This window comes from Elephas maximus, chromosome 3, assembly GCF_024166365.1.
Source record: "Elephas maximus indicus isolate mEleMax1 chromosome 3, mEleMax1 primary haplotype, whole genome shotgun sequence".
NCBI classification, from domain to species: Eukaryota; Metazoa; Chordata; class Mammalia; order Proboscidea; family Elephantidae; genus Elephas; species Elephas maximus.
Window position 1 is genome coordinate 87462522 of NC_064821.1, and position 26910 is coordinate 87489431.

Below are 26910 nucleotides of genomic sequence, written 5' to 3' on the forward strand. Positions count from 1 at the left end.
TGGTTAATGTGCTTGGCTGCTAACTGAAAAGTTGGAGGTTTGAGTCTACCAAGAGAAGCCATGGAAGACAGACCTGGCAATCTAGTTCTGAAAAAGCAGCCATTGAAAACCCTTTGGAGCACAGCCTTACTCTGACACACACAGGATTGGCACAAGTTGGAAGTGACTTGATGGCAACTTTTTTTTATATATGACTTTGCTATAATATTTACATTGTCATTATATAGTTATTTTGGGGAGAGCGAGGCAGCAGTTAATGATACACATACCATGTGGCAAATCCTCATCTTTCATAGTAAGAAGATAAGAGATAATATCTAGAATTTAAAAATCAAGAAAGAGCAGTATAAGCATGTTATTTCAAAATATGGAGGTATATCAGAAAAAACACTTAAAAATTAAAATTTTCTCTTCCTGAGAAGAGGGAATTGGGGATGTGAAGAGAATGGTGCAATGGAATGCTATTTTTATTATAAGCTTTGTAGAACTACTTGACTTTTTAATCTATGTACTTGTATCACTTCATTTAAAAAAAAGAACAAGAGATAAACACTCCAGCATTCTTTGGGCAGAGAGGCAGAGGGAAGGGTACATACCCAAACAGGGGAAATGACATAAGCAAGTATGCCCTCAGGGGTCATTTTAATCCTTATAGACATTTACTCTATTGGATGTTTTTTCTTCTGGTAGCAATTTTTTGTAATCTAGGATGTTGGGTTTCAGTCCTACCAAAACAAATCCAACTTGTGGTGACCCCACATAGGTCAGAGTAGAACTGTGCCCCATAACAAAAACCAAACCCGTTGCTGTTGAGTCAATTCCAATTCACAGCAACGTTATAGGACAAGTAGAACTGCCCCATAGGGTTTCCAAGGCTGTGATCTTTATGGAAGCAGACTGTCACATCTTTCTCCTGCAGAGCGGTTGTTGGGTTCAAACTGCTGACCTTTTGGTTAGCAGTCGAGTGCTTAACCACTGCACTACCAGGGCTCCTTAAACAAAAACAGCCAAACCCACTGCTGTTGAGCCAATTATGACTCATAGTGATCCTATAGAACAGAGTAGAACTGCCCCATAGGGCTTCCAAGGGTTTCCAAGGCTGGTGGATTCAAGGTGCCAATCTTGTGGTTAGCAGCCAAGCTCTTAACCACTGTACCACAAGGGTTTCCAATAACAATCTCCCCGTTGGAGAAATTAACCCCAGTCTCCTGTGTGACAGTCAGGCATATTAACTGCTGTCAGTTTGTCATACTGTGGGGGCTTGTGTGTTGCTGTGATGCTGGAACGTATGCCACCAGTATTCAGATACCAGCAGGGTCACCCGTTCAGGGCAGGTTTCAGCTGAGCTTCCAGACTAAGACAGACGAGGAAGAAGGACCCTCAGTACTTCTGAAAAGTATTAGCCAGTGAAAACCTTATGAATAGCAGTGGAACACTGTCTGATATAGTGCTGGAAGATGAGCCCTCCAGGTTGGAAGGCACTCAAAAGATGACTGGGGAAGAGCTGCCTCCTCAAAGTAGAGTCGACCTTAATGATGTGGATGGAGTAAAGCTTTCGGGACCTTCATTTGCTGATGTGGCACAACTCAAATGAGAAGAAACGGCCGCAAACATCCGTTAATAATCAGAACCTGGAATGTATGAAGTATGAATCTAGGAAAAGTAGAAATTGTCAAAAATGAAATGGAACACATAAACATCAATATCCTAGGCATTAGTGAACTGAAATGGACTGGAATTGGCCATTTTGAATCAGACAATCATATAGTCTACTATTCTGGGAATGACAACTTGAAGAGGAATGGTGTTGCATTCATCGTCAAAAAGAACATTTCAAGGTCTATCCTGATGTACAATGCTGTCAGTGATAGGATAATATCCATATGCCTACAAGGAAGACCAGTTAATACGACTGTTATTCAAATTTACGCACCAACCACTAGGGCCAAAGATGAAGAAAGAGAAGATTTTTATCAGCTGCTGCAGTCTGAAATTGATCCAACATGCAATCAAGACGTATTGATAATTACTGGTGATTTTACTGCGAAAGTTGGAAACAAAGAAGGATCAGTAGTTGGAAAATATGGCCTTGGTGATAGAAACAATGCTGGAGATCAAATGATAGAATTTTGCAAGACCAACAACTTCTTCTTTACAAATACCTTCTTTCACCAACATAAATGGTGACTATACACATGGACCTCGCCAGATGGAGCACACAGAAATCAAATAGACTACATCTGTGGAAAGAGACGATGGAAAAGCTCAATATCGTCTGTCAGAATAAGGCCGGGGGCTGACTGTGGAACAGACCATCACTTGCTCATATGCAAGTTCAAGCTGAAACTGAAGAAAATCAGAGCAAGTCCACAAGAGCCAAAATATGACCTTGAGTATATCCCACCTGAATTTAGAGACCATCTGAAGAACAGATCTGACACATTGAACACTGGTGACCAAAGACTGGACGAGTTGTGTAATGACATCAAGGACATCATACATGAAGAAAGCAGGAGGTCACAGAAAAGACAGGAAAGAAAGAAAGGACCAAGATGGATATCGGAGGAGACTGTGCAACTTGCTCTCGGACATCCAGTAGCTAAAGCAAAAGGAAGAATTGATGAAGTAAAACAACTGGACAGAAGATTTCAAAGGGTGCCTCGAGAAGACAAAGTATTATAATGACATGTGCAAAGAGCTGGAAATGGAAAACCAAAAGGGAAGAACACGATCAGTGTTTCTCAAGCTGAAAGAACTGAAGAAAAAATTCAAGCCTCGAGTTGCAATAGAGAAGGATTCAATGGGGGAAAATATTAAATGACACAGGAAGCATCAAAAGAAGATGGAAGGAATATGCGGAGTCATTATACCAAGAAGAATTAGTCGATGTTCAACCATTTCGAGAGGTAGCATATGATCAGGAACCGATGGTACTGAAGGAAGAAGTCCAAGCTGCTCTGAAGGCACTGGCGAAAAACAAGGCTCCAGGAATTGATGGAATATCAATTGAGGTGTTTCAACAAACGGATGCAGCGCTGGAGGTGCTCACTCATCTATGCCAAGAAGTACGGAAGACAGTTTCCTGGCCAACTGACTGGAAGAGTTCCATATTTATGCCTATTCCCAAGAAAGGTGATCCAACTGAATGTGGAAATTATAGAACAATATCGTTAATATTACACACAAGCAAAATTTTGCTGAAGATCATTCAAAAACGGCTGCAGCAGTATATCGACAGGGAACTGCCAGAAATTCAGGCCAGTTTCAGAAGAGGACGTGGAACCAGGGATATCATTGCTGATGTCAGATGGATCCTGGCTGAAAGCAGAAAATACCAGAAGGACGTTTACCTGTATTTTATTGACTATGCAAAGGCATTCGAATGTGTGGATCATAACAAACTATGGATAACATTGCGAAGAATGGGAATTCCAGAACACTTAATTGTGCTCATGAGGAACCATTACATAGATCAAGAGGCAGTTGTTGGGACAGAATAAGGGGATACTGATTGGTTTAAAGTCAAGAAAGGTGTGCGCCAGGGTTGTATTCTTTCACCATACCTATTCAATCTGTATGCTCAGCAAATAATCCAAGAAGCTGGACTATATGAAGAAGAATGGGCATCAGGATTGGAGGAAGACTCATTAACAACCTGCATTATGCAGATGACATAACCTTGCTTGCTGAAAGTGAAGAGGACTTGAAGCACTTACTAATGAAGATCAAAGACCACAGCCTTCGGTATGGATTGCACCTCAACATAAAGAAGACAAAAATCCTCACAACTGGACCAATGAGCAACATCATGATAAACGCAGAAACGATTGAAGTTACCAAGGATTTCGTTTTACTTGGATCCACAATCAACAGCCACGGAAGCAGCAGTCAAGAAGTCAACAGATGCATTGCATTGGGTAAATCTGCTGCAAAGGACCTCTTTAAAGTGTTGAAGAGCAAAGATGTCACCTTGAAGACTAAGGCGCACCTGACCCAAGCCTTGTTATTTTCAATTGCATCATATGCATGTGAAAGCTAGACAATGAATAAGGAAGACCAAAGTAAATTGATGCCTTTGAATTGTGCTGTTTGCGAAGAATATTGAATATACCATGGACTGCCAGAAGAACGAACAAATCTGTCTTGGATGAAGTACAACCAGGATGCTCCTTAGAAGCAAGGATGGTGAGACTGCGTCTTACATACTTTGGACATCCTGTCAGGAGAGGTCAGTCTCTGGAGAAGGACATCATGCTTGGCAAAGTACAGGGTCAGTAGAAAAGAGGAAGACCCTCAATGAGGTAGACTGACATAGTGGCTGCAACAATGGGCTCAAGCATAACGATTGTTAAGGATGGCACAGGACCGGGCAGTGTTTTGTTCTGTTGTGCATAGGGTCGCTATGAGTTGGAGCTGACTCGACGGCACCTAACAACAACAACAAGAAAGAGCTTGTATTAGGAGCTTGTGGCACACCGTGATCGTACAGTGACTAGTACTCTGCGTTGTGGCTGCAGCAACTTCAGTTCTAATCCGAGTTGTGGCAGCGTCATGGTGTATACCATGGCTGAACTTGGTGTATCACCAGGGCATATCACAGGACTGCTAATTTCCGACCCACTGCAGTGTCCTTTATGAACACTAGGCGGCAGAAAATCTTTAATATGTAGTTGCAAGAGGTTTAAAAAATTTGCACCAGTGTGGCAGTAAGGAAGATGCACAAATATTCAGGTCATAAAGGAGTTATTTTCTCTGCTATAGTTTATTTGAGAATCCTAAAGGCCTGCATAAACCTCATGGTACAATTTTTTTTTTTCCATATTGTAATTCTTTCCCTGTGCTCATTCTTCTGAAATTAGTGTAGGGAGGGATAGAATCCCATCCACCAACAAACAAAAAAGATAAGAATGACATCATCATTTAGGATGAGAGAGGAAAGTTAAAGATAGGCTTCTGAGGAACACCAACATTTAAGTTGTGGGCAGAGGAGGAGGAAGAACAAACAAAAGATCAGAGAGGTGGAAGAACCAAGAGAATTTGATGTCACACAGCCAATTAGCAATGTCTAATGTAGCAGAAGGTCAACATTAGTCACAAACATTCATTTTACAGTTTAAGAAGTTCTTTTCATCTGTAATGAAGTAAAAGATTTTCATGTTTAATCTTCACAAGTAGAATAAAGAGCAAAAAGAAGCCATTAACCTGAAGCTCAACCTTCAGCCAAAGATTACACAGGTCTATAAACCAAAAAAGAAGAACTGATGGCTCTGAATTACGGTGTTGGTGAAGAATACTGAATACACCATGGACTGCCAGAAGAATGAACAAATCTGTCTTGGAAGAAGTACAGCCAGAGTGCCCCTCAGAAGCAAGGATGGTGAGACTTCATGTCACGTACTTTGGACACGTTATCAGGAGGATCAGTTCCTGGAGAAGGACATCATGCTTGGTAAAGTAGAGGGTCAGTGAAAAAGAGGAAGACCCTCAACAAGATGGACTGACACAGTGGCTGCAACAATGGGCTCAAGCATAACAATTGTGAGGATGGCGCAGGACTGGGCAGTGTTTTGATCTGTTGTACATAGGATCACTATGAGTCGGAACTGACTAGGCACCTAACAACAGCATAAAACAAACAAAAACACATGTGAAGAATGTGCTTCTTAGTTCTAGCATGTAAATGAGACCACACGGGCAACACCTGCCCAAAAGCAAAGCTGAGAAGGCAGGAAAGAACAGGATAATGGCAGAGATGGAAGCAGGGAACCCAGGATAGAGAAGGGGAGAGTGTTGACACAGTGCAGGGATTGCAACCAATGTCACAAAACAATTTATGTATAAATTGTTAAATGAATAACTAATTTGCTCTGTAAACGTCCACCTAAAGTGCTGTGTATATATATATATATGTATATATATATGTGTATATATATATGTGTATATATATGTATATATATATGTGTATATATGTATATATATATATATATATATATATATATATATATATATATATATAAAAGAGACCATTAAAACGGCAACTAGAAGGACCCTGGTGACCTCAGGGATGGCACAATTAATAGGATAAGAGAAATGGAAAACAGATTGGACAAGTTGAGAGAGGCTTAAGAGGTAAAGGGTGCTAAGTTTAGCCATCTAGGAGCTTCTATTTCCTAGGCATTTAGATATCAAGAAGGGAGACCCTAGAAAGTGAGTACATTTTTGTCTGCAAGTTAAAAATGAATTTTATGGCTTATTAATTAGGTCTACATGGAATTGTTTAAAAAATACTCAGAGACTGTCACATCTTTAAGGAAGAGCCAAAACAACCCTGCAGTTGCCTGCATGTATAATAGCACTCATGGTACTATCTGACCAGTATCCAAAAGCATATTTTCCCACAACTTAAAAAAAAATTCTAACCACAGGTAGCTACTATGGAAATTAACATTTTAAATAATTATCATTTACTAAATATAAAAATAATAATAACCAGTTGCTGTCAAGTTGATTCTGACTTACGGTGACCCCATATGTGTCAAATTAGAACTGTGCTCCACAGGGTTTTCGATGGCTGATTTTTCAGAAGTAGACTGCCAGGTCTTTCTTCTGAGGCACCTCTGGGTGGACGCTAGCCTCTACCTGCTAACTTTTGGTTAGCAGTCGCGCACATTAACCTTTTGCACCACTCAGGGCCTCAAAGATAAGAATTAAAAAAAAAAAAACTAAACCCACTGCCATTGAGTTGATTCCAATTTACAGCAACCCCATAGGGTTTCCAAGGCTGTAAATCTTTATGGAAGCAGAATGCCACATCCTTCTCCTCCAGAGCTGCTGGTGGTTCTGAACCTCTAACCTTTTGGTTAGCAGTTCATCACTTTAACCATTGTGCCACCAGGGCTCCTTTTAATAATAGCTATCATTTATTTCTTTTTATGGGCTAGGCATTATATTAAACACTTTATATACATTGTCTCATTCAGTTCTCCAACTCTGAGGGTCAACAGGTCTTAGATTAGATGTAGAAGGAAGAAAATGGGGAACCAAGGATGACTCAGGTTTTTCTTCTCGAGCACTAGATACATGTTAATACTGTGTCCTGAGATGGAGACAATAAAGGGAAAATCAGGATTTGGTAGGAAAATTAAGAGCTCTGTGATGGTCAAGTTTGAGATGTTTCTTAGAAGTGGCAGGCAGTTGGACACTTAGACTGGAGCTCAGGGGAAAGGTCAGGGTTGGTTAGGTTAGTAAGTTTGTGACTCATTTGCATCTGGATGATATTTAAAGTCACGAGACTAAATATAATCATTTTAGGTAGAGGATCTAGACAGGAGGAGGGTGCTGCAGGGTACTCAGTGAGAAGCCTGAAAAGAAAACTGGAGAAAGTAGCCAGAAATTTAGGAAGAAAGTCAGAAGGGTATGGGGTTATGGAAATCAAGAGAAGAATAAGTTTCAAGAAAGGTATGGTCAACATTATTGAAAATTGCTAAGAGGTTAAGTTAGATGAGAACTGAGAAGTGATCATTGTATCTGGCAACACTGAAGTCACTGCTGATTTTGGTAACAGTTATTTCTGTTGAGTGATAGCAATGAGCAATGGAAGCTCAACTGGAGTAGGCTCAAAAGGGAATCCTCCCTCCCCCCTCCCCCAAAAACACCAAACCTGTTGCCATTGAGTCGATTCTGACTCATAGTCACTCTATAGGACAGAGAAGAGCTGCCCCCATAGGGTTTCCAAGGAGTGGCTGGTGGATTGGAACTGCTGACGTTTTGGTTAGCAGTCAAACTCTTAACCACTATGCCACCAGGGATCCTCAAAAGGGAATGGAGGTGAGCAAATGGAAAGAGTGACTTCAGGCAACTTTTTCAAGAAGTGTTGCTTTGAAGGGAGATGAAAAATGGGGTAATAGTTGGAGGGGCATGGGAGGGTCCAAGGAACTTCTTTAAAATTGTACCTTAGATGAAAGTTTATAAGAGCAAATTAGTTTCTCATTAAACAATTAATACACATATTGTTTTATGACACTGGTTGCCAACTCCACAACATGTCAACACTCTCCCCCTCTCAATCTTGGGTCCCCTGTTACCAGCTTTCCTATCCCCTCCTGCCTTCTTGCCCTTGCCCCTGGGTTGGTGTGCTCATTTGATCCCGTTTTGTTTTATGGGCCTTTCTAATCTTTGGCTGAAAGGTGAACCTCAGGGGTGACTTCAGTACTGAGTTAAAAGGGTGTCCAGGGGCCATATTCTTGGGGTTTCTCCAGTCTCTGTCAGACCAGTAAGTCTAGTCTTTTTTTGTGAGTTAGAATTTTGTTCTACATTTTTCTCCACCTCTCTCCAGGACCCTCTACTGTTGATCCCTGTCACAGGAGTCAGTGGTGGTAGTCAGGCACCAAGTAGTTGTGCTGGACTCAGTCTGGTGGAGGCTGTGGTAGTTGTGGTCCATTAGTCCTTTGGACTAATCTTTTCCTTGTGTCTTTGGTTTTCTTCATTCTCCCTTGCTCGAGACAGGGTGGGACCAGTGGAATATCTTAGATGGCTGCTCATTGGCTTTTAAGATCCCAGATGCTAGTCACCTAAGTAGAATGTGGAACATTTTCTTTATAAACTACGTTATGCCAATTGAGCTAGATGTTCCCTGAGATACTTTTTAAGATTGAAGATATCAGAGCTTATGCTGATGGGAAGATCCAGTAAAAAAGAGAGTGAGAAATTAGTGATGCTAAAAAAAGGAGATAATTACAGAAGCAAAGTTCCTGAGACAACAAGATGGGATACGACTCAGCTAATATGTAAGCACTAGCCTTTTACAGGAGCTGCGACACTTTTTGGGTTGTAACAGAACAGAAAGCAAAGCATACGGGTATCTACACGGATAAGTTAATAGATTCGTAGGTGGTGGTGAGATAAGGAACTTTATGTCTGATTGCTTCTATTTTGTCTGTCTCAGGAACTGAAAGTAGTGAGTCTACTTCTCTAAGCTCCTACAAACCCTGCCCAACCTCTCCTCAGGTGAGCAGGCCTTGTGACTAGTAAGGAGCCCATGGAGTATTTATGGAAACATGAATGCACTGTATTCTACTGTCTGACCCAGTAAGGCTTCCCTTAATGCAGTGGTTCTCAGAGTGTGGTCTCTGGATCAGCAGCATCAGCATCAGCTGGGAATTTGTTAGAAATGCAAATTTTCAGGCCCCACTCCAAACTTACTGAATCAGACATTCTGGGGATGAGGCCCAGTGGTCTGTTTAAACAAGTGCTTCAGGTGATTCTGAGACACACTAAAGTTTGAGAACCAATGTCTTAGCAGAATGCTAAAGGTTTCTTGACAGGCTGATATGGCAATTTCTTCGATATGAAAAGGTCAAAAGCAAGAGTTGCCATAATGAACTCAAGTATATGACAAGAGCTTTAAAAGCACTGGGAATCAGCTCTGCTTACTTCATCTCACCTACATTTGCTCCAAAGGCCAAGTCCAAGTCCACAGCACAGTCCTGTGATTGGCACAGAAATTATTCTATGAGGTTCAAGCCTCAAATGAAAGTGACTCTAAAGAAGGCTAATTTCAAGCTTTTGAGAAACATGTACTTTGAAAAAGAAAGTGCATAACAAGATAGAATTGAGGGAGATGTTGCAGAGGGATGTTTGATTTGGAGTCAAGCAGACTGGGCTCCAGTGTTAGAGCCACCACTTGCTAGCAGTGACCTTGAACAAAATATTTAACTTTTTTGAACTCAGTTTTCTTATCTAAAAATATGTCCGTGGAGAACAGTCTAGAAGCAGTTCCCTGTACCACGTTGCCATACTTTTGTCATGTAACCCTGTAATTCTGGTCACAACTGGTTGGACCAGTCACCACAGACTAACAGTACAACATTCCTGTACTTCAGGCATGATTGTGTCACTGCAAAGACAGTTTTCTATAATTCTTTATCCAGAAGTAACCAGAGCTGTTTGTTACTTTACAATGGCCACACAGTTACCTCGTAGGGTTGTTACAAGAATTAAATGAAGCAATGTGAGTACAATCTTTAACACAGAGACTGGCACATAACACTCAATTATGTAGCTATTCATTATTAATAAGCACTCCAAAGCCATTAATGTCTCAGATGATGTCAAAAAGCCTCAGTACACAAACCAAAAACCCAGGTTTACCAGCCCCAGGGTAACCAAGTATAGTCCCCCAAATCACTAATCCTCATTCCCAAGGCTTTCAGTCCTAAACCTATAAAACATATGCTTCAGGGGCTCAGTCCAGGAGAACTCACTAAAATCCCAAACTAGTTTTTTCTTGTGCTATTTTGTATAAACAGTAAAGCAAAAGGAGCACAAGACATAAGGAGCTGCCTAAGATCCAGAGGAGGATCAATTCCATCCAGCTAAAGTTTATTGTTGCTTTTTGGAGTAGGAGAAGTAAGCAGGAGGCTGTCATATTAGAACTTTTCTAGTATATCCCCAAAACAGGGCCATGGTGAGTTCAGGATATGAAAGGTTCTAAAAACAGGGAAAGGAGTTGAATATTAGCATTGCAGAACTGGCTTTGGAGCAGGGGAATCATACAGAGAAATGATCAACGAGGTCTTTCCTGAGAAGGGAAATCTAGAATAGAGAGGCCATTTAGGAACGCACAGTTCTGATCTATAAGTGCGAAGCCCCTCAACCAGGCCAGTGGTGATAGGGAATAAAAGTGGGAATATATACTAAATTGCATTTTGAAGGTCGAGGAATCAAATGAAGCTGGTGACTGGATGTAGGGAATGAAAAAAAAAAAATTCAGTCCTTGACAATAAGTTTGGTAGAGTAAGGAATGGTGATGCCAGTGCCACCCAGAATCAGAGGAACTTTTTTGTAGGGGAAGGTCTGAGTTTGTTTTTGGATGTCTCAAGCTTGGGGTAATCAGGGGATGTTTAAATGGAAATGTTCAATGAGCAGCTGCTAATATGAGACTGGAGCTCAGATCAATGGAAAGAGGTTGAAGTTGAGATTTCAGAGTTGTCGCCATAGAGGTAAGCTCTGAAGCTAGGATAGTTAAAAAAAAAAAAAAAAGTTCTCAAGGGAGTACAGATAAAGAGCATGAGGCCAAGCATATTTAGAAACTGCCCTATGTCTAAGAGATCTGGCTAGGCGTGATACAGAAAAGCAGGCCCAGGGAATGTGATAAAAGTGAGGATAGTAAGCATTTGGAGAGTTAGTCTAGTGCCATGCAACAGAAGCCAAGGGAAGGGGTCTTAGCAAAGGCTTCTATGTGGTAATATCAGAAACAGAATGCTATCAATAGCAAAGCATACAGAAACAATACAAATGCTATCAATAGCAAAGCATGTGGAAAAAATACAAATGAGCTCAGAACTACTCTGGGTGGTCTTTCTAAATCTTCCACTACTAAAACCAAAACCAAACCCAGTGCCGTTGAAAAGTCCACTTAGTGAGATCCATGCAATAACTGATGGCAAATGTCCATTAATATTGTTGCCAGAGGACGAGCTGGTAAGCTGCAGCATGTCTCTGAGTGACGGGGACTTACCTAGCTCATCCCAGAGTTGTCTGCACTTGTCTGTCATGCTTGTTCCTTGCTGCCTCCAGAGTGTGAGACGTGGGTCAGCCATAAACTGCTCAGTTATAAGTGTCAACATCCTGGCTCCATTGGAATCTCTCATCCGCAGCATCTCTCGAACCTGACATGTAAGAACGGGCAAAGAGTTGGTGACTGCACATCATGAACAAGTACACGGAGAAGGAAGGGGAGGAGGGGGAGGAGAAGACAAAATATCTGAGCACAATATATCCAAAAAGTCAGAAAGAAGTCCTCTTGCTCTGTAAGCGAGTTCTCTGCAGCTATCAAGAAAGCCTGCTGTGAGAGCACCCAGTTCCAAAATATTCATTCCCTTCAGGGACACTGTTGAGACTCTAGGCTGCAAGGTCTCATCTGGCAGATTTAGGGTCAAAGCAAAGAGAAGGTAGCTTCCTTACTAACACCCCCAACCAAAGCCATGCTAGCTTATTTAGAGAGTAGAGCAGAAGGAACAGGACTACCAGGGTGAGGTAGTAGGGATTGCTAGATGCAACCTGCTCAGGTCTGATCTGATCAGTCCTCCCACTAGGCTTCCAGCATTCAGAACAGTTAGGTCAAGTGAGATGGTTACAGTGCATGAAGCCAGAAGTGTGGTAAGCCTAGCTTACTTAAGAAAGAAAAAAACACCTCTTCATGTCTTACCTTGGCAAACATTGAGTTGAGTTGCTTTCCAGAGCCATAGTAACCACCCTGGGAAAGAAAGAGCTTCACTTGTTCTTTCACCTGCTCTTCATCCAAATGCCAACAGTTCTCATCATCAATGCTGGCCCCAGCTGTGGGGTCAGGGGCACCTGTGAAGAATGGGAACAGTGAGATGAATCCCCTGAGTTTACATGCTACACATGAAGCAGAAGGGACACTTTGTGAACATATTCAAATACAGATTGGTATTCTGCTTTAATCTAGGCTTGGTCAATTTTTCTAAATAAAAGATCTAACGCTAGCTTTGTGTTCACTTGGGTCTCAGCTGTATTCTTTTCCAAGGCCTACAAATACTATCTTAGGGAAAAAAGTCTAGAGGACGATACACAAGCATGATAATAGTGATGCATTTTTTTTTCTAGGAAGGTGGTATTTTTCATTCATTTTGCTTTTTTATGGACTTCAAATATGCCTTAACATAGACAAATTATTTTAAACAAAAAATACTTTCTTAGGACATAAAAAAATTCTGCTTTTAAAGTTCACTGTAAAACTGTACCTTCTCAAGTGGGTTCAACACTTCTAAACTTCTAGAAATTTGCCCCCCTAAAGCACAGGCAGAGTTCCATACAAGATGATATAATTTTACAAATTTATACTCAAAATCTTTCATATCTGGGCTCACTTCTACAATACTACTTAAAGCACTACTGTAGGTATGTACACATGCCTCTCGCTTAGTAGCCTGTCAGCTACTTGCTCATATTGGAATCCCTAGAACATTGTGCTGGTGATGTGACAGGCAATCAGGAAATATTTGTGGAACGAAAACTGAATTTTCCTCTCTTACTCTCTCATAGAGTCCTGTGACAAGTTTTTAGGAACCTGCTTTCAAGTGATAATAGAACCCTAAGTTAACACTCTTTAGGTGTAGTCAGGCAACAGGTTACAAATTCATGTCATGTTTTCATCAGCCAATCTACCTTTCTCCTTGTTTACTTATGTGAAAGCCCTGCTTAAATGAAATACAGTTTTGCATAGCAAAGCCACTCTTTCGCTAAGCTTTTTTTAATTGCAATTTATTCTCCAGGGAATCAGGAGGGCTCACATATTCATTCATCCCACAAATACTAATTAACACGTATGATATGTCAGTATATGGTATCTACTGTATATGCTACTTTTCTTCAAATGTTTTATTCTAAACACAGAGCTGATCATATGACTTCCTTGCTCAAAAGCCTTCAATGATGCACTATTCCTACTAAATTCAGTCCAATTACCTTAGCCCTCTATGCCCATGCCCCTTCATTTCTAGCTTTGTCTTCCTTATGCTTATGCTATACTTCAGCAAGAAACTTAGTGTTCCCAGAAACCAGCTACATTTTCTTATGACTTTATTTATGCTTTTTCTTTACTTTACGCTCCCTTCCCCTAAACTGTTCTTTGTCCATACATCAATAGTTCTCATTGTCAATACTGCCTCAGCTCTAGAATCAGGGCCAGAGTGAGAAATGGGAACCATAAAACAAGCGTACAGAGAGGCTAACCCTGCTAAATTCACGTAATGCTTAGCTCACTCAGCGGGTAGGGCTTTTCCTTACCCCCTCCCCAGATTAGCCATTTACCCCATTGCCACCTGTCAGAAGTATGCCCATCTTACGTTCATATACTCAGCATACGAAGGTAGTGACACTATTCATAGCACATTATTACTTCTCTTAAAAATAAACATTTCATTTTATATTGGAATTGTGCATTTCTCATATATTCCCAACTAAATTGAAATTTAAAGGTAGAGATTCATTTTTGTACCTCAGAGTGCCCGGCTCATTACAGCACTGAGTTAATATTTATAGACTGAACAAATATGTGTCTCATCGACCGCCTAGGCTTAAGCTCCAAGGGGACAAATATTATATCTTACATTTCTTTTGTATCCTGAAAGTGGTAAAGCAAAACAAATACAGTCCTTATTTTTAAATATTTGTTAATAATAACCATTCGAGTGTTTCCTACACAACAGAGACTAAGCTCTTTTTGTACATATTTCCACTAGAATGTATACTTGAGGGCAGAAACTGTTTCTGTTTTGTTCACTGGCATATTCCCAACAAGTAGAACAGTGTATGACACGTAGTAAGTGCTCAAAAAGTATCTGTTGAACAAATCCCGAAAAACTCTCATAACGACTCTATGAAATGGTATTATTATCTATTTTTAAAATGAAGAAACTAAAGCACAGACAGGATGGAAAGTATATGAGTCAGGATTTATACACTGGTCTCTTTCCAACTACGCTTTAAGACCATGCTTTTTAACTATAAAGCTCTTACTCCAGAGGCTTCCGCCTCATACTGCTATGATATACCAGCTTGCTTCAGGCCTCCTGCGTGTAAACTGTATAGTGTGTCTGAGATAGCCAAATGCCATTCTTTTTTGGTCTAGATTATGGAATTAGTCAGAATAACACATTTCTTCCATAGTGAGGATAATAGAGTTCTGACCAGTACAGTGATTCTTAAATGTTAATATACAGAATTGAGGTTTCTGTTAAAAATGTAGATTATAGAGTCTCACCTCTAAAGATTTCTGGTTTTCAGTAGCTCCATTGGGATGGAGCTGAGATAAATCAGGTATAAATCAAGGACTGAGCTTCTGAGTACCTTAGAGCTAAAGATGGGGGTGAGGAAAGAACAGTAAGGGCGATTTAAGGGCAGAGATGGTTTGAATACTAATTCCGGTCATTGAGTGGCTCAATTAGGATATGAAAAAAGCAGGATCTAGCCTTAATCAACTTGCTGGAAGTGTGGAATGATATCCCCTCTAAGGATCTGAAGGGCGATGGAGAAAACTGGAAAATCCTGGGACCCGGGTAGTAGCAGCAGCTGTGGTAATGGCAGCAGCTGTTAAAGAAATAAGGGACAGTTGATAACAAATACCTGGAAAGCCGACAATAAGGAGCCCTGGTGGTGCAGTAGTTAAGTGCTCTGCTGCTAACCAAAAGGTTGGTTTGAATCTACCAGCCGCCCCACAGGAGAAAGATGTGGCAGTCTGCTTCCATAAAGATTACAGCCTTGAAAACCCTATGGGCAGTTCTACTCTGTGCTATAGGGTAGCTATGAGTCAGAACCGACTCCACAGCAATGAGTTTGGTCTGGGTTTAAGCTGACCATAGAAAACTCCTGGGATAGGGCTAGGATAAGACAAAACCTTGGCAGTTACTAACAGTAAAATTTCACCTAAAACTTCAAATGAGTTTATTTATTCGGTAGGAAAGAAAGGAAGCTAAGTTGTGTAATGTTTGCTGATCTACAATGGACACAGGAGATGAGAAACTGAGCTCTCAAAATGGGTAGTTGCAGTAAAAAAGGGAGTAAGTCAATATTTGGGGCATCCAGGTAACAAACTACTAGGAGTTGGTACAGAAGACTGTCGAGAAAATCAAAGTCATTTGGGAAGAGCATAAATTAGCAAAAGACCTCAAAGAGGATTTTCTAAGAGTACAGTTTTATTCAACCAATATTTATTGAGAGCCTATTATGTACCAGGACCTGTGCCAAAGACTGGATATATAGTGGTAAACAACGCAGATATTGTCTCTGCCCTCAAGGAGCTTATAGACTAGTTGAGGAGAGGGACATTATTGGGAATTATTGGGAAGCAAATAATCACACATATGCACATTGGTATGGAAAGGAAGTAAACCCTGGTGGCGTAGTGGTTAAGTGCTACGGCTGCTAACCAAAGGGTCGGCAGTTCAAATCCGCCAGGCACTCCTTGGAAACTTTATGGGGCAGTTCTACTCTGTCTTATAGGGTTGCTATGAGTCGGAATCGACTCAGCGGCACTGGGTTCTGGGATGGAAAGGTAGACACATAAAAGAAGGCTTTCCTTAGAAAGTGACATTTAAATTAAGACCCAAGGAATGAGTGAGTGTGAGTGGCAGAAAGTAGGGGGGAATACTGTTTATATTTTTTGTTAAAAAAAAAAATGAAGTCGCAAATTACTTCGGTAATTAAACGTAACTATTTTTTTTTATAATAAAGGGGGAGGATAGGAAAAATCATTACAGTGACATGTGCAAAGAGCTGGAGATAGAAAACGGAAGAACACACTCAGCGTTTCTCAAGCTGAAAAAACTGAAGAAAAATTCAAGCCTCAAGTTGCAATACTGAAGGATTCCATGGGGAAAATATTAAACACCGCAGGAAGCATCAAAAGAAGATGGAAGGAATACACAGTCATTATACCAAAAAGAATTAGTTGACATCCAACCATTTCAAGAGGTAGCATATGATCAGGAACTGATGGTGCTGAGGGAGAAAGTCCAAGCTATAGTGAAGGCATTGGCAAAGAACAACGCTCCAAGAATTGATGGAATATCAACTGAGATGTTTCACTTCCAGCGCTGGAAGTGCTCACTCGTCTATGCCAAGAAATTTGGAAGATAGCTACCTGGGCCCACCGTCTGGAAGAGATCCATATTTATGCCTATTCCCAAGAAAGGTGATCCAACCGAATGTGGAAATTATCGAACAATATCATTAATATCACACACAAGCAAAATTTTGCTGGAGATCATTCAAAAGTGGCTGCAGCAGTATATCAACAGGGAACTGCCAGAAACTCAGGTGGGATTCAGAAGAGGACACGGAATGAGGAATATCATTACTGATATCATATGGATCCTGGCTGAAAGCAGAGAATACCAGAAGGATGCTTACCTGTGTTTTATTGACTATGCAAAGGCATTCGACTCAGTGGATCATAACAAATCATGGATAACATTGTGAAAAATGGGAATTCCAGAACATTTAATCATGCTCATGAGGAACCCGTACATAGATCAGGAGGCAGTTGCTTGGACAGAACGAGGGGATACTGAGTGGTTTAAAGTCAGGAAAGGTGTGCGTCAAGGCTGTATCCTTTCACCATACCTATTCAATCTGTATGCTGAGCAAACAATCCGAGAAGCTGGACTATATGAAGAAGAACGGGACATTAGGATTGGAGGAAGACTCATTAACAACCTGCGTTATGCAGATGACACAACCTTGCTTGCTGAAAGTGATGAGGAATTGAAGCACTTATTGATGAAAATCAAAGACGCCTCAACATTAAGAAAACAAAAATCCTCACAGCTGGACCAATAAGCCACACCATGATAACTGGAGGAAAGACTGGAGTTGTCAAGGATTTCATTTTACTTGGATTCACAATCAACACCCATGGAAGCAGCAGTCAAGAAATCAAAAGACGCATTGCATTGGGCAAATCTGCTGCAAATACCCAAAGGACCTCTTTAAAGTGCTGAAAAAGCCCAAAGATGTACTTTGAAGACTCAGGTGTGCCTGACCCAAGCCATGGTATTTTCAATTGCATCATATCCATGTGAAAGCTGGACAATGAATAAGGAAGACTGAAGAATTGATGCCCTTGAATTGTGGTATTGGCAAAGAATATTAAATATACCCTGGATTCCCCGAAGAACGAACAAATCTGTCTCGGAAGAAGTACAACCATAATGCTCCTTAGAAGCAAGGATGGCAAGACTGTGGCTTATATACTTTGGACATGTCAGGAGGATCAGTCCCTGGAGAAGGACATCATGCTTGGTAAAGTACAGGGTCAGCAGAAAAGAGAAAGACCCTCAATGAGATGGGCTGACACAGTGGATGCAACAATGGGCTCAAGCATAACGATTTTAAGGATGGTGCAAGACCGGACAGTGTTTCATTCTGTGGTATACAGGGTCGCTGTGAGTTGGAACCAACTTGACAGCACCTAACAACAACAACGTGAGAAAAATATTCCAAGGAGAGGGAATTTTGTGTGAAAATGTAGGTAAGAGTCAGATCATACAAGGTTTTATAGGCTATGATAAGAACTTTTGACTTTATCCTAAGAGCAACAGAAAGCCATGAAGGATAATAAGCAAGAAGTGATATGACAAAATCAGCAGTCATAGAAAAGTCACTTTGGATGGTTGTGTGGAGAATGGAATAGAGGAGAACAATAGCGGATATATAAAGATCAACTAAAAGACTAAAGTAGCAATCTGGGTGAGAGATTACAGTGGTTTGATTTATGGTGATGGCAGTACCAATAGAAAGAAGTAGAAATTTTTGAAATATATTTAGGAGGTAAAATGAACAGGCCTTGGAATGGGATGCATATGAAACATAAGAGAAAGAAGCTAGGGATGCCTACCAGGCTTGTATTAAGCCAGTGGCTAGATGGTGGTGCTACTTACTGAGATAGTGAACACAAAGAAGTATCTTAGTTTCTTAGTGCTACTATAACAGAAATACCACAAGTGGGTGGCTTTAACGAACAGACATTTATTTTCTCACAATTTTGGAGGCTAGAAGTCTGAATTCAAGACATTGGCTCTAGGGAAAGACTCTGTTCACTCTGGGGGAAAATCTTTGTCTGTTTCAGCTTCTCTTCCTTGGCTCCTTGGTGATCTCTGTGTGGCATCAATCTTTCTCCATTTGTACTTCCTTGCTTCTGTGCCTGATCTGTTCTTTCTATATCTCAAAAATGATTGGCCACTTTTGAGTCCATCCATTACATGAATGAACCTTGAAAATGTCATGCTGAGTGAAATAAGACAGCTGCAAAAGAACACCCTACACAGATACGGCCTCATTAACAGAACGAAGAAAACTCTACTCCGAAATGGGATTCCATTCACAAGTATAGGGATTAGGATTTACAACATGACAAGTGTTTTTGGGGGGCCACAATTCAATCCATAATAGGAGGAAAAACATGTTTGAAAAAGAAGATCATAAGTTCATGTTTGAATATTTTGATCCTGGAATGCCTGTGTGTTATGAAATAGTCAGTTGGATATACAGTCTAAACCTTCAAAGATATGGGATGGAGAAAGAAATCTCTGATTCATAGCACAGAGATGACATCCAAAGTCAAGGATGTAGCTGAGATTGCCTATAGAGAGCATGTAGAGTAAGAAGAGGAGAAAACTTATCATTAACCTAAGACAAATGCCAATATTCAAAGGTCAGATATTAGGGGAGGGTATGGCATAATGAACAAGAGAATAGACAGCTTTAACCACATCAGCTTGTGAACACAAAACAGCCTTTTTAGCTGCTCCTCACTGACTTCCAGGAAAAATCTTAAAAAAAAAAAAAAAAAGTCTGCGGTTAAAAAAAAGGTAAAAATGTCCTTCTGTATGCTCACTGGCTAGAATATTTTAGTCTTTTCATAAAAGGGATAAAAGTATAAAGCTACTTACCCTCAGTAGCTATAAAGTGGACCTGGTCAATGTAAATGACACTTTAATATTAGTCTTTGAGATTTTTCTCAGGAAATTTTTCTGCAGAATATTCTTAAATATCCTTTCTTACATTATAAAAGTAATGCATGCTTACTGTGGAGAAACCGGAAACCACATCCATTGCTGGTACAAATGTAAGATGGTACTGTCACTGTGGAAATCAGTTAGGTGGTTTCTCAAAAAGTTGAACATACAATTCCAATCCTAGGTACATACTCAGAAGATGAAAAGGCTGGAATGCAAACCAATGTTTACTGCAGCACTTTTCACAATAGCCAAAAGGTGGAAACAAGTGAAATGTCCACCAACAGATGAACGGATAAAAAAAATGTTGTTGTTGTTAGGTGCCATTGAGTCGATTCTGACTCATAGTGACCCTATGTACAACAGAACAAAACACTGCCCAGTCCTGTGCCATCCTCACAACTGTTGCTGTGCTTGAGGCCATTGTTGCAGCCACTGTGTCAATCCATCGCGTTGAGGGTCTTCCTTTTTTTCACTGACCCTCTGCTTTACCAAGCATGATATCCTTCTCCACAGACTGATCCCTCCTGATAACATGTCTAAAGTATGTGAGATGTAGTCTTGCCATCCTTGCTTCTAAGGAGCATTCAGGTTGTGCTTCTTCCAAGACGGGTTTGTTCGTTCTTTTGGCAGTCCATGGTATATTCAATAGTCTTCACCAATGCCACAATTCAAAGGCGTCAATTCTTCTTTGGTCTTCCCTATTTTTAATGGGTTTGGGTTATTCACTGTCCAGCTTTCACATCAGGCCATTGAAAACACCATGGCTTGGGTCAGGTGCACCTTAGTCCTCAAGGTGACACCTTTGCTTTTCAACACTTTAAGAGGCTTTTTGCAGCAGATCTGCCCAATGCAATGTGTCTTTTGATTCCTTGACTGCTGCTTCTATGGGTGTTGACTGCGAATCCAAGAAAAATGAAACCCTTGACAATCTCGGTCTTTTCTCCGTTCATCATGATTTGATGTTACTGATCCAGCTGTGAGGATTGTTGTTTTCTTTATGTTGAGATGTAATCTATACTGAAGGCTGTGGTCTTTGATCTTCATCATTAAGTGCTTCAAGTCCTCTTCACTTTCAGCAAGCAAGGTTGTGTCATGTGCATAACACAGGTTGTTAATGAGTTTTCCTCCAATCCTGATGTCCCGTTCTTCTTCACATAGTCTAGCTTCTCAGATTATTTGCTTGGTATACAGACTGAATAGGTATGGTAGAAGGATACAACCCTGACGCACACCTTTCCTGACTTTAAACCACCCAGTGTTCCCTTGTTCTGTCCAAACGACTGCCTCTTGACCCATGTATGGATTCCTCATGAGCACAATTAAGTGTTCCAGAATTCCCATCCTCTGCGATGTTATCCATAATTTCTTGATTCACACAGTCAAATGCTTTAGCATAGTCAATAAAACACAGGTAAACATCTTTCTGGTATTCTCTGCTTTCAGCCAGGATCCATCTGACATCAACGATGATATCCCTGGTTCCACGTCCTCTTCTGAATCTGGCTTGAGTTTCTGGCGGTTCCTTGTTGATACACTGCTGCAGCCACTTTTGAATGATCTTCAGCAAAATTTTGCTTGGATGTGATATAAATGATATTGTTTGATAATTTCTGCATTCCTTTGGATCACCTTTCTTGGGAATAGGCATAAATATGGATCTCTTCCAGTCTGTTGGCCAGGTAGTTGTCTTCCAAATTTCTTGGCATAGACAAGTGAGCACTTCCAGCGCTGCATCCCTGTGTTGAAACGTCTCAATTGGTATTCCGTCAATTCTCGGAGCCTTGTTTTTTGCCAGTGCCTTCAGTGCAGCTTGGATTTCTTCCTTCAGTACCATTGGTTCCTGATCATATGTTACCTCCTGAAATGGTTGAATGTTGAACAGTTCTTTTTGATATAGTCACTTTGTGTGTTCTTTCCATCTTCTTTTGATGCTTCCTGCGTCGTTTAATATTCTCCCCATGGAATCCTTCAGTATTGCAACTCGAGGCTTGAATTTTTTTTCAGTTCTTTCAGCTTGAGAAACGCTGAGCGTGTTCATCCCTTTTGGTTTTCTATCTCCAGATCTTTGCACATGTAGTAATACTTTACTTTGTCTTCTCAAGCCGCCCTTTGAAATCTTCTGTTCAGTTCTTTTACTTCAGCATTTTTTCTTTACTTTATCTTCTCTATGTTCAAGAGCAAGTTTCAGAGTCTCTTCTGACAGCCATTTAGGTCTTTTCTTTCTCTGCTATCTTTTTAATGACCTGTTGCTTTCTTCATGTATGATGTCCTTCCACAGCTCCTTTCATCTTCAGTGAGTAGTGTTCAACACGTCAAATCTATTCATGAGATGGTCTCTGAATTCAGGTGGGATATATTCAAGGTCATACTTTGGCTCTCATGGACTTGTTCTAATTTTCTTCAGTTTCAACTTGAACTTGCATATGAGTAATTGATGGTCTGACCTGCAGTCGGCCCCTGGCCTTGTGCTGACTGATGATATTGAACTTTCCTACCATCTTTTTCCACAGATGTAGTCGATTTGATTCTTGTGTACTCCATCTGGCGAGGTTCATTAGTATAGCTGCTGTTTATGTTGATGAAAAAAGGTATTTGTAATGAAGAAGTCGTTGATCTTGCAAAATTCAATCATGCGATCTCCAGCATGGTTTCTATCACTACAGCTGTATTTTCCAACAACCAATCCTTCTTTTTTGTTTCCAACTTTTGCATTCCCATCACCAGTAATTATCAGTGCACCCTGATTGCATGTTTGATCTATTTCAGACTGCAGAAGTTGGTAAAAATCTTCAGTTTCTTTATCTTCAGCCTTAGTGGTTGGTGTGTAAATTTGAGTAATAGTCATATTAACTTGTCTTCCTTGTAGGCATATGGATATGATCCTATCACTGACAGCATTGTACATCAGGGTAGATCTGGAAATGTTCTTTCGACGATGAATGAAATGTCATTCCTCTTCAAGTTGTCATTCCCGGCATAGTAGACCATATGATTGTCTGATTCGGAATGACCAATATCAGTCCATTTTGGCTCACTAACGCCTAGGATATTGATCTTTATGCATTCCATTTCACTTTTGATGATTTCCAATTTTCCTAGATTCATACTTCTGATTATCAACGGACGTTTGCAGCTGTTTCTTCTCATTTTGAGTTGTGCCACATCAGCAAATGAAGGTCCCGAAAGCTTGACTCCATCCACATCATTAAGGTCAACTCTACTTTGAAGAGGCAGCTCTTCCCCAGTCGCATTTTGAGTGCCTTCCAACCTGAGGGGCTCATCTTCCAGCACTATATCAGACAATGTTCCGCTGCTATTCATAAGATTTTCACTGGCTGCTGAGCCATACTACTCAGCCATAAAAAGAAATGAAATCCTGATGAATGCCACTACATGGATGAACCTTGAAAACATCATGCTGAGTGAAATAAGTCAGTTGCAAAAGGATGTCGTATGATCTCACTTACATGAAATAAGCAAATATACAGAAACCAAAGATCAATGGTCACCAAGCGTGCGAGGGAGGTTGCAAAGGGGAGTTTTGGCTTAGGGAACACTGAGTTTACATTAATGGTGGTGAAATGATTTGGAAAAAGATAGATCGGTTGCACAACTTGAGGAATGTAATCAATGTCACTGAATTGTACCTGTTGAGATGGTGTATGCATATAGTTATGGACATTTTTACCACAATTAAAAAAAATTAATTCATACTTATTGAAGAAAATACAGTAATGCATAAAGAAAATAAAAATTCCCCATAATTTCACCAAAGATTGTTAATATTATGGTACATTTCACCCCAGACTTTTTTCTCTGTACATGTTGTAATCATGTAGCAGTAGCATCAGAAGTCATCTAAATTCAGGTGGAGGAGGCATGAGAGCCATTAAACCAGAGCTGATGCCTATGAGGTAGAGGTTAGACATGTCCTCACTCCCCAACCTTTTTACCAATTCTGACACCAGCTGTCCTTCCCACAGCGTTCTACTTCTTGGCTAGGTTCAATAATTCGCTGCAATGGCTTCACAGGCCTCATACAGAACTCACAGACCATACTTACAATTATGGGGTTTATTAGGGAAGTAACAGGTTATAATTCAGGAGCAGGATCAACTTGCATACCTGGAATAAACCCAACTTGGTCTCGGTGTATTGTTCTTTTAAATCCATTGCTGGATTTGGTTTGCTTTTGTTTATGAGTCAAATGGGCCTTTGGTTTTCCTTTCTCAAACCATCCTTATCTGATTTTGGTATCAATGTTATACTAGCCTTGTAAAGAGTCCAAGAAAAGTCTCTATTTTTAATCCTCTTGAAGAATTTTTATAAGATTAGAATGATGTGTTTCTAGAAAGTTTAGTAAAAATCTCCTGTAAAATCATTTAGATCTAGTGTTTTCATTTTTAACTTCTGCTTCAATTTCTTTAAAATTATAGAACTATTCAGGGTTTCTATTTATACTTGGCTAAGATTCAGCAGATTTTATTTTTCTAGAAATGTGTTCATTTTGTTTTCAAATTATTTTGGCACAAAGTTGATTGTTTTATATTAATTTTTTAGGTGTAACAGTCTTGTAATTGAACTTTTAAAAACTGAAATATAAATTCTGAAAAGTATACAAATCATAAACATACACCTTGATGAGTTAACACAAAGTGATTAAAACTGTGTAACTATCACCGAGGTCAAGAAACAGATTTACTATCAGCATCTGAGAAGCTCTCTTTTTGCTCCCTCCGAAGCACTGTTTCCTTTTCAGTTTCCCAAAGATAACTGCTAACCTGACTCTAACACCACGGATTTGTTTTTGAATTTTTTATAAATGGAATCATACAATATGTATTCTTCTGTGTCTAGGTTCTTTCACTCAATATTATGTTTGTAAGATTCATCCATGTTATTGTGTTTAGCAATACTTATTTTCATTGATGTATAGTATTCCATTATATGAATGTATCACAATTCATTCAGCCATTCTACTGTTGAACATTTGGATTGTTTCCATTTTTAGGCTATTACAAATTATGCTGCTCATTCCTATTGGACAGACATCTAAAAGAAAAATTTCTGGTTCACAGGGTATGCATATGTTCAACTTTAGTTAGATAATGCCAGCTTCCCAAAGTGAGACTGTAATGATTCACACTACCACCAGCAATACATGATTTTTAGTTGCTTAATATTCTCACTGGGAACCCTGGTGGCATAGTGGTTAAGTGCTATGGTTGCTAACCAAAAGGCTGGCAGTCTGAATCCACCAGGTGCTCCTTGGAAACTTGATGGGGCAATTCTACTCTGTCCTATAGGGTCGCTGTGAGTCAGAATTGACTCTACAGCAATGGGTTTGTTTGTTTGTTTTAAAATATCTCACCAAACTTGATATTGATAGTTTAAAAATTTTTAACCATTCTGGTGGGTGTGCAGTGGTATCTCATTGTACTCTACTAATTTGTGTTTTCATGATTATTAAGTTAAAGTACCTTTTAATACATTTTTAGTCATTTGGATATCCTTTTTTGCCAAGTGCCTATTTTTCTCTTGTCCTTTACTACTTGGAGGGATTCTTGATGTAATTAGGATACCAGCCCTTTCCAGTTACATATTATAAGTACAATCTCCCACTACTTGCTTGCTTTTTCAATCTCTTAAAAGTGCCTTTTGATAAACAGACGTTTTAAATTTTTTTTTTTATTGTGATGTCTTAGGTGAACGTTTACAGTGCATATTATAGCTTCTCATTCAAAAATTTATACACAAATTGTTTTGTGACACTGGCTGTAATCTCCACAATGTGTCAGCACTCTCCCCCTTTCCCTTTACACCCCGGGTTCCCCATGTCCATTCGTCCAGTATTCCTTCCCTTCCTGCCTTCTCGTCTTTGCTTTTTGGCAGGTGTTGCCCATTTGGTCTTGTATACTGGACTGAACTAAGAAGCACGTTCCTCAAGTGTGTTATTGTTTGCTTTTATAGGCCTGTCTAATCTGTGGTTGAAAGGTACACTCAGGGAGTGGCTTCAGTTCTGAGTTAGCAGGGTGTCCGGGGACCATAGTCTTGGGGGTTCCTCCAGTCTCTTTCAGACCAGTAAATCTGGTCTCTTTTTGTGAATTTGAATTTTGTTCTACATTTTTCTCCTGCTCTGTCCAGGACCTTCTATTGTGATCCCTACCAGAGCAGTTGGTGGTGGTAGCCAGGCACCATCTAGTTTTTCCGGGCTCATGCTACTGTAGGCTGTGGTTCATGTGGTCCATTAGTCCTTTGGACTAATATTTTCTTCGTTCTCCTTTGCTCCAGATGGGATAGGACCAATAGATGTATCTTAGGTGGCCACTTGAAACTTTTAAGACCCCAAATGCTACTCACCAAAGTAGGATGTAGAACATTTTCTTTATGAACCATGTTATGCCACTGACCTACGTTATGCCATGTCCCCCCAAGATCATGGTCCCCAGCCCTCAGCCCCAGTAACTTGGTCGCTCAAGGTGTTTCGATGTGTCTAGGAAGCTTCTATGACTTTGCCTTGGTCAAGTTGTGCTGACTTTCCCTAAATTGTGTGTTGTCTTTCCCTTCACCAAAGTTAACACTTGGCTACCATCTAGTAGTGATTTCCCTCCCCATGTCTCCCCTTCTTCATAACCATCAAAGATTGTTTTTTCTGTGTGTAAACCTTTTCTTCGGTTTTTTTTTTTTTTTATAATTTTTATTGTGCTTTAACTGAAAGTTTACAAATCAAGTCAGTCTCTCACACAAAAACCCATATACACCTTGCTACACACTCCCAATTACTCTCCCCGCAATGAGACAGCCTGCTCTCTCCCTCCACTCTCTCTTTTCGTGTCCATTTTGCCAGCTTCTAACCCCCTCCACCCTCTCATCTCTCCTCCAGGCAGGAGATGCCAACATAGTCACAAGTGTCCACCTGATCCAAGAAGCTCACTCCTCACCAGCATCCCTCTCCAACCCATTGTCCAGTCCAATCCATGTCTGAAGAGTTGGCTTCAGGAATGGTTCCTATCCTGGGCCAACAGAAGGTCTGGAGGCCATGACCAACAGGGTCCTTCCAGTCTCAGACCATTAAGTCTGGTCATATGAGAATTTGAGGTCTGCATCCCACTGCTGTCCTGCTCCCTCAGGGGTTCTCTGTTGTGTTCCTTGTCAGGGCAGTCATCAGTTGTAGCCGGGCACCATCTAATTCTTCTGGTCTCAGGATGATGTAGTCTCTGGTTCATGTGGCCATTCCTGTCTCTTGGGCTCGTAATCGCCTTGTGTGCTTGGTGTTCTTCATTCTCCTTTGATCCGGGTGAGTCGAGACCAATTGATGCATCTTAGATGGCTGCTTGCTAGCATTTAAGACCCCAGACGCCACTCT

The 26910-nt window shown here is 40.4% G+C and overlaps 1 protein-coding gene across 2 annotated transcripts in view; it reads right to left on the bottom strand.

The window, feature by feature from the left end:
- The window catches only part of ZSWIM5 (zinc finger SWIM-type containing 5), a 203558-nt gene that overhangs the window by 40974 nt on the left and 135674 nt on the right, over positions 1–26910 (bottom strand). For both annotated transcript variants that reach the window (XM_049879122.1, XM_049879121.1), the window contains exons 3-4: positions 12209–12357; positions 11519–11669 (exon numbers count right to left, since the gene is read on the bottom strand). In XM_049879122.1, coding sequence (XP_049735079.1) covers positions 11519–11669; positions 12209–12357 — 300 coding nt within the window. The remainder of the gene's footprint in view (positions 1–11518; positions 11670–12208; positions 12358–26910) is intronic.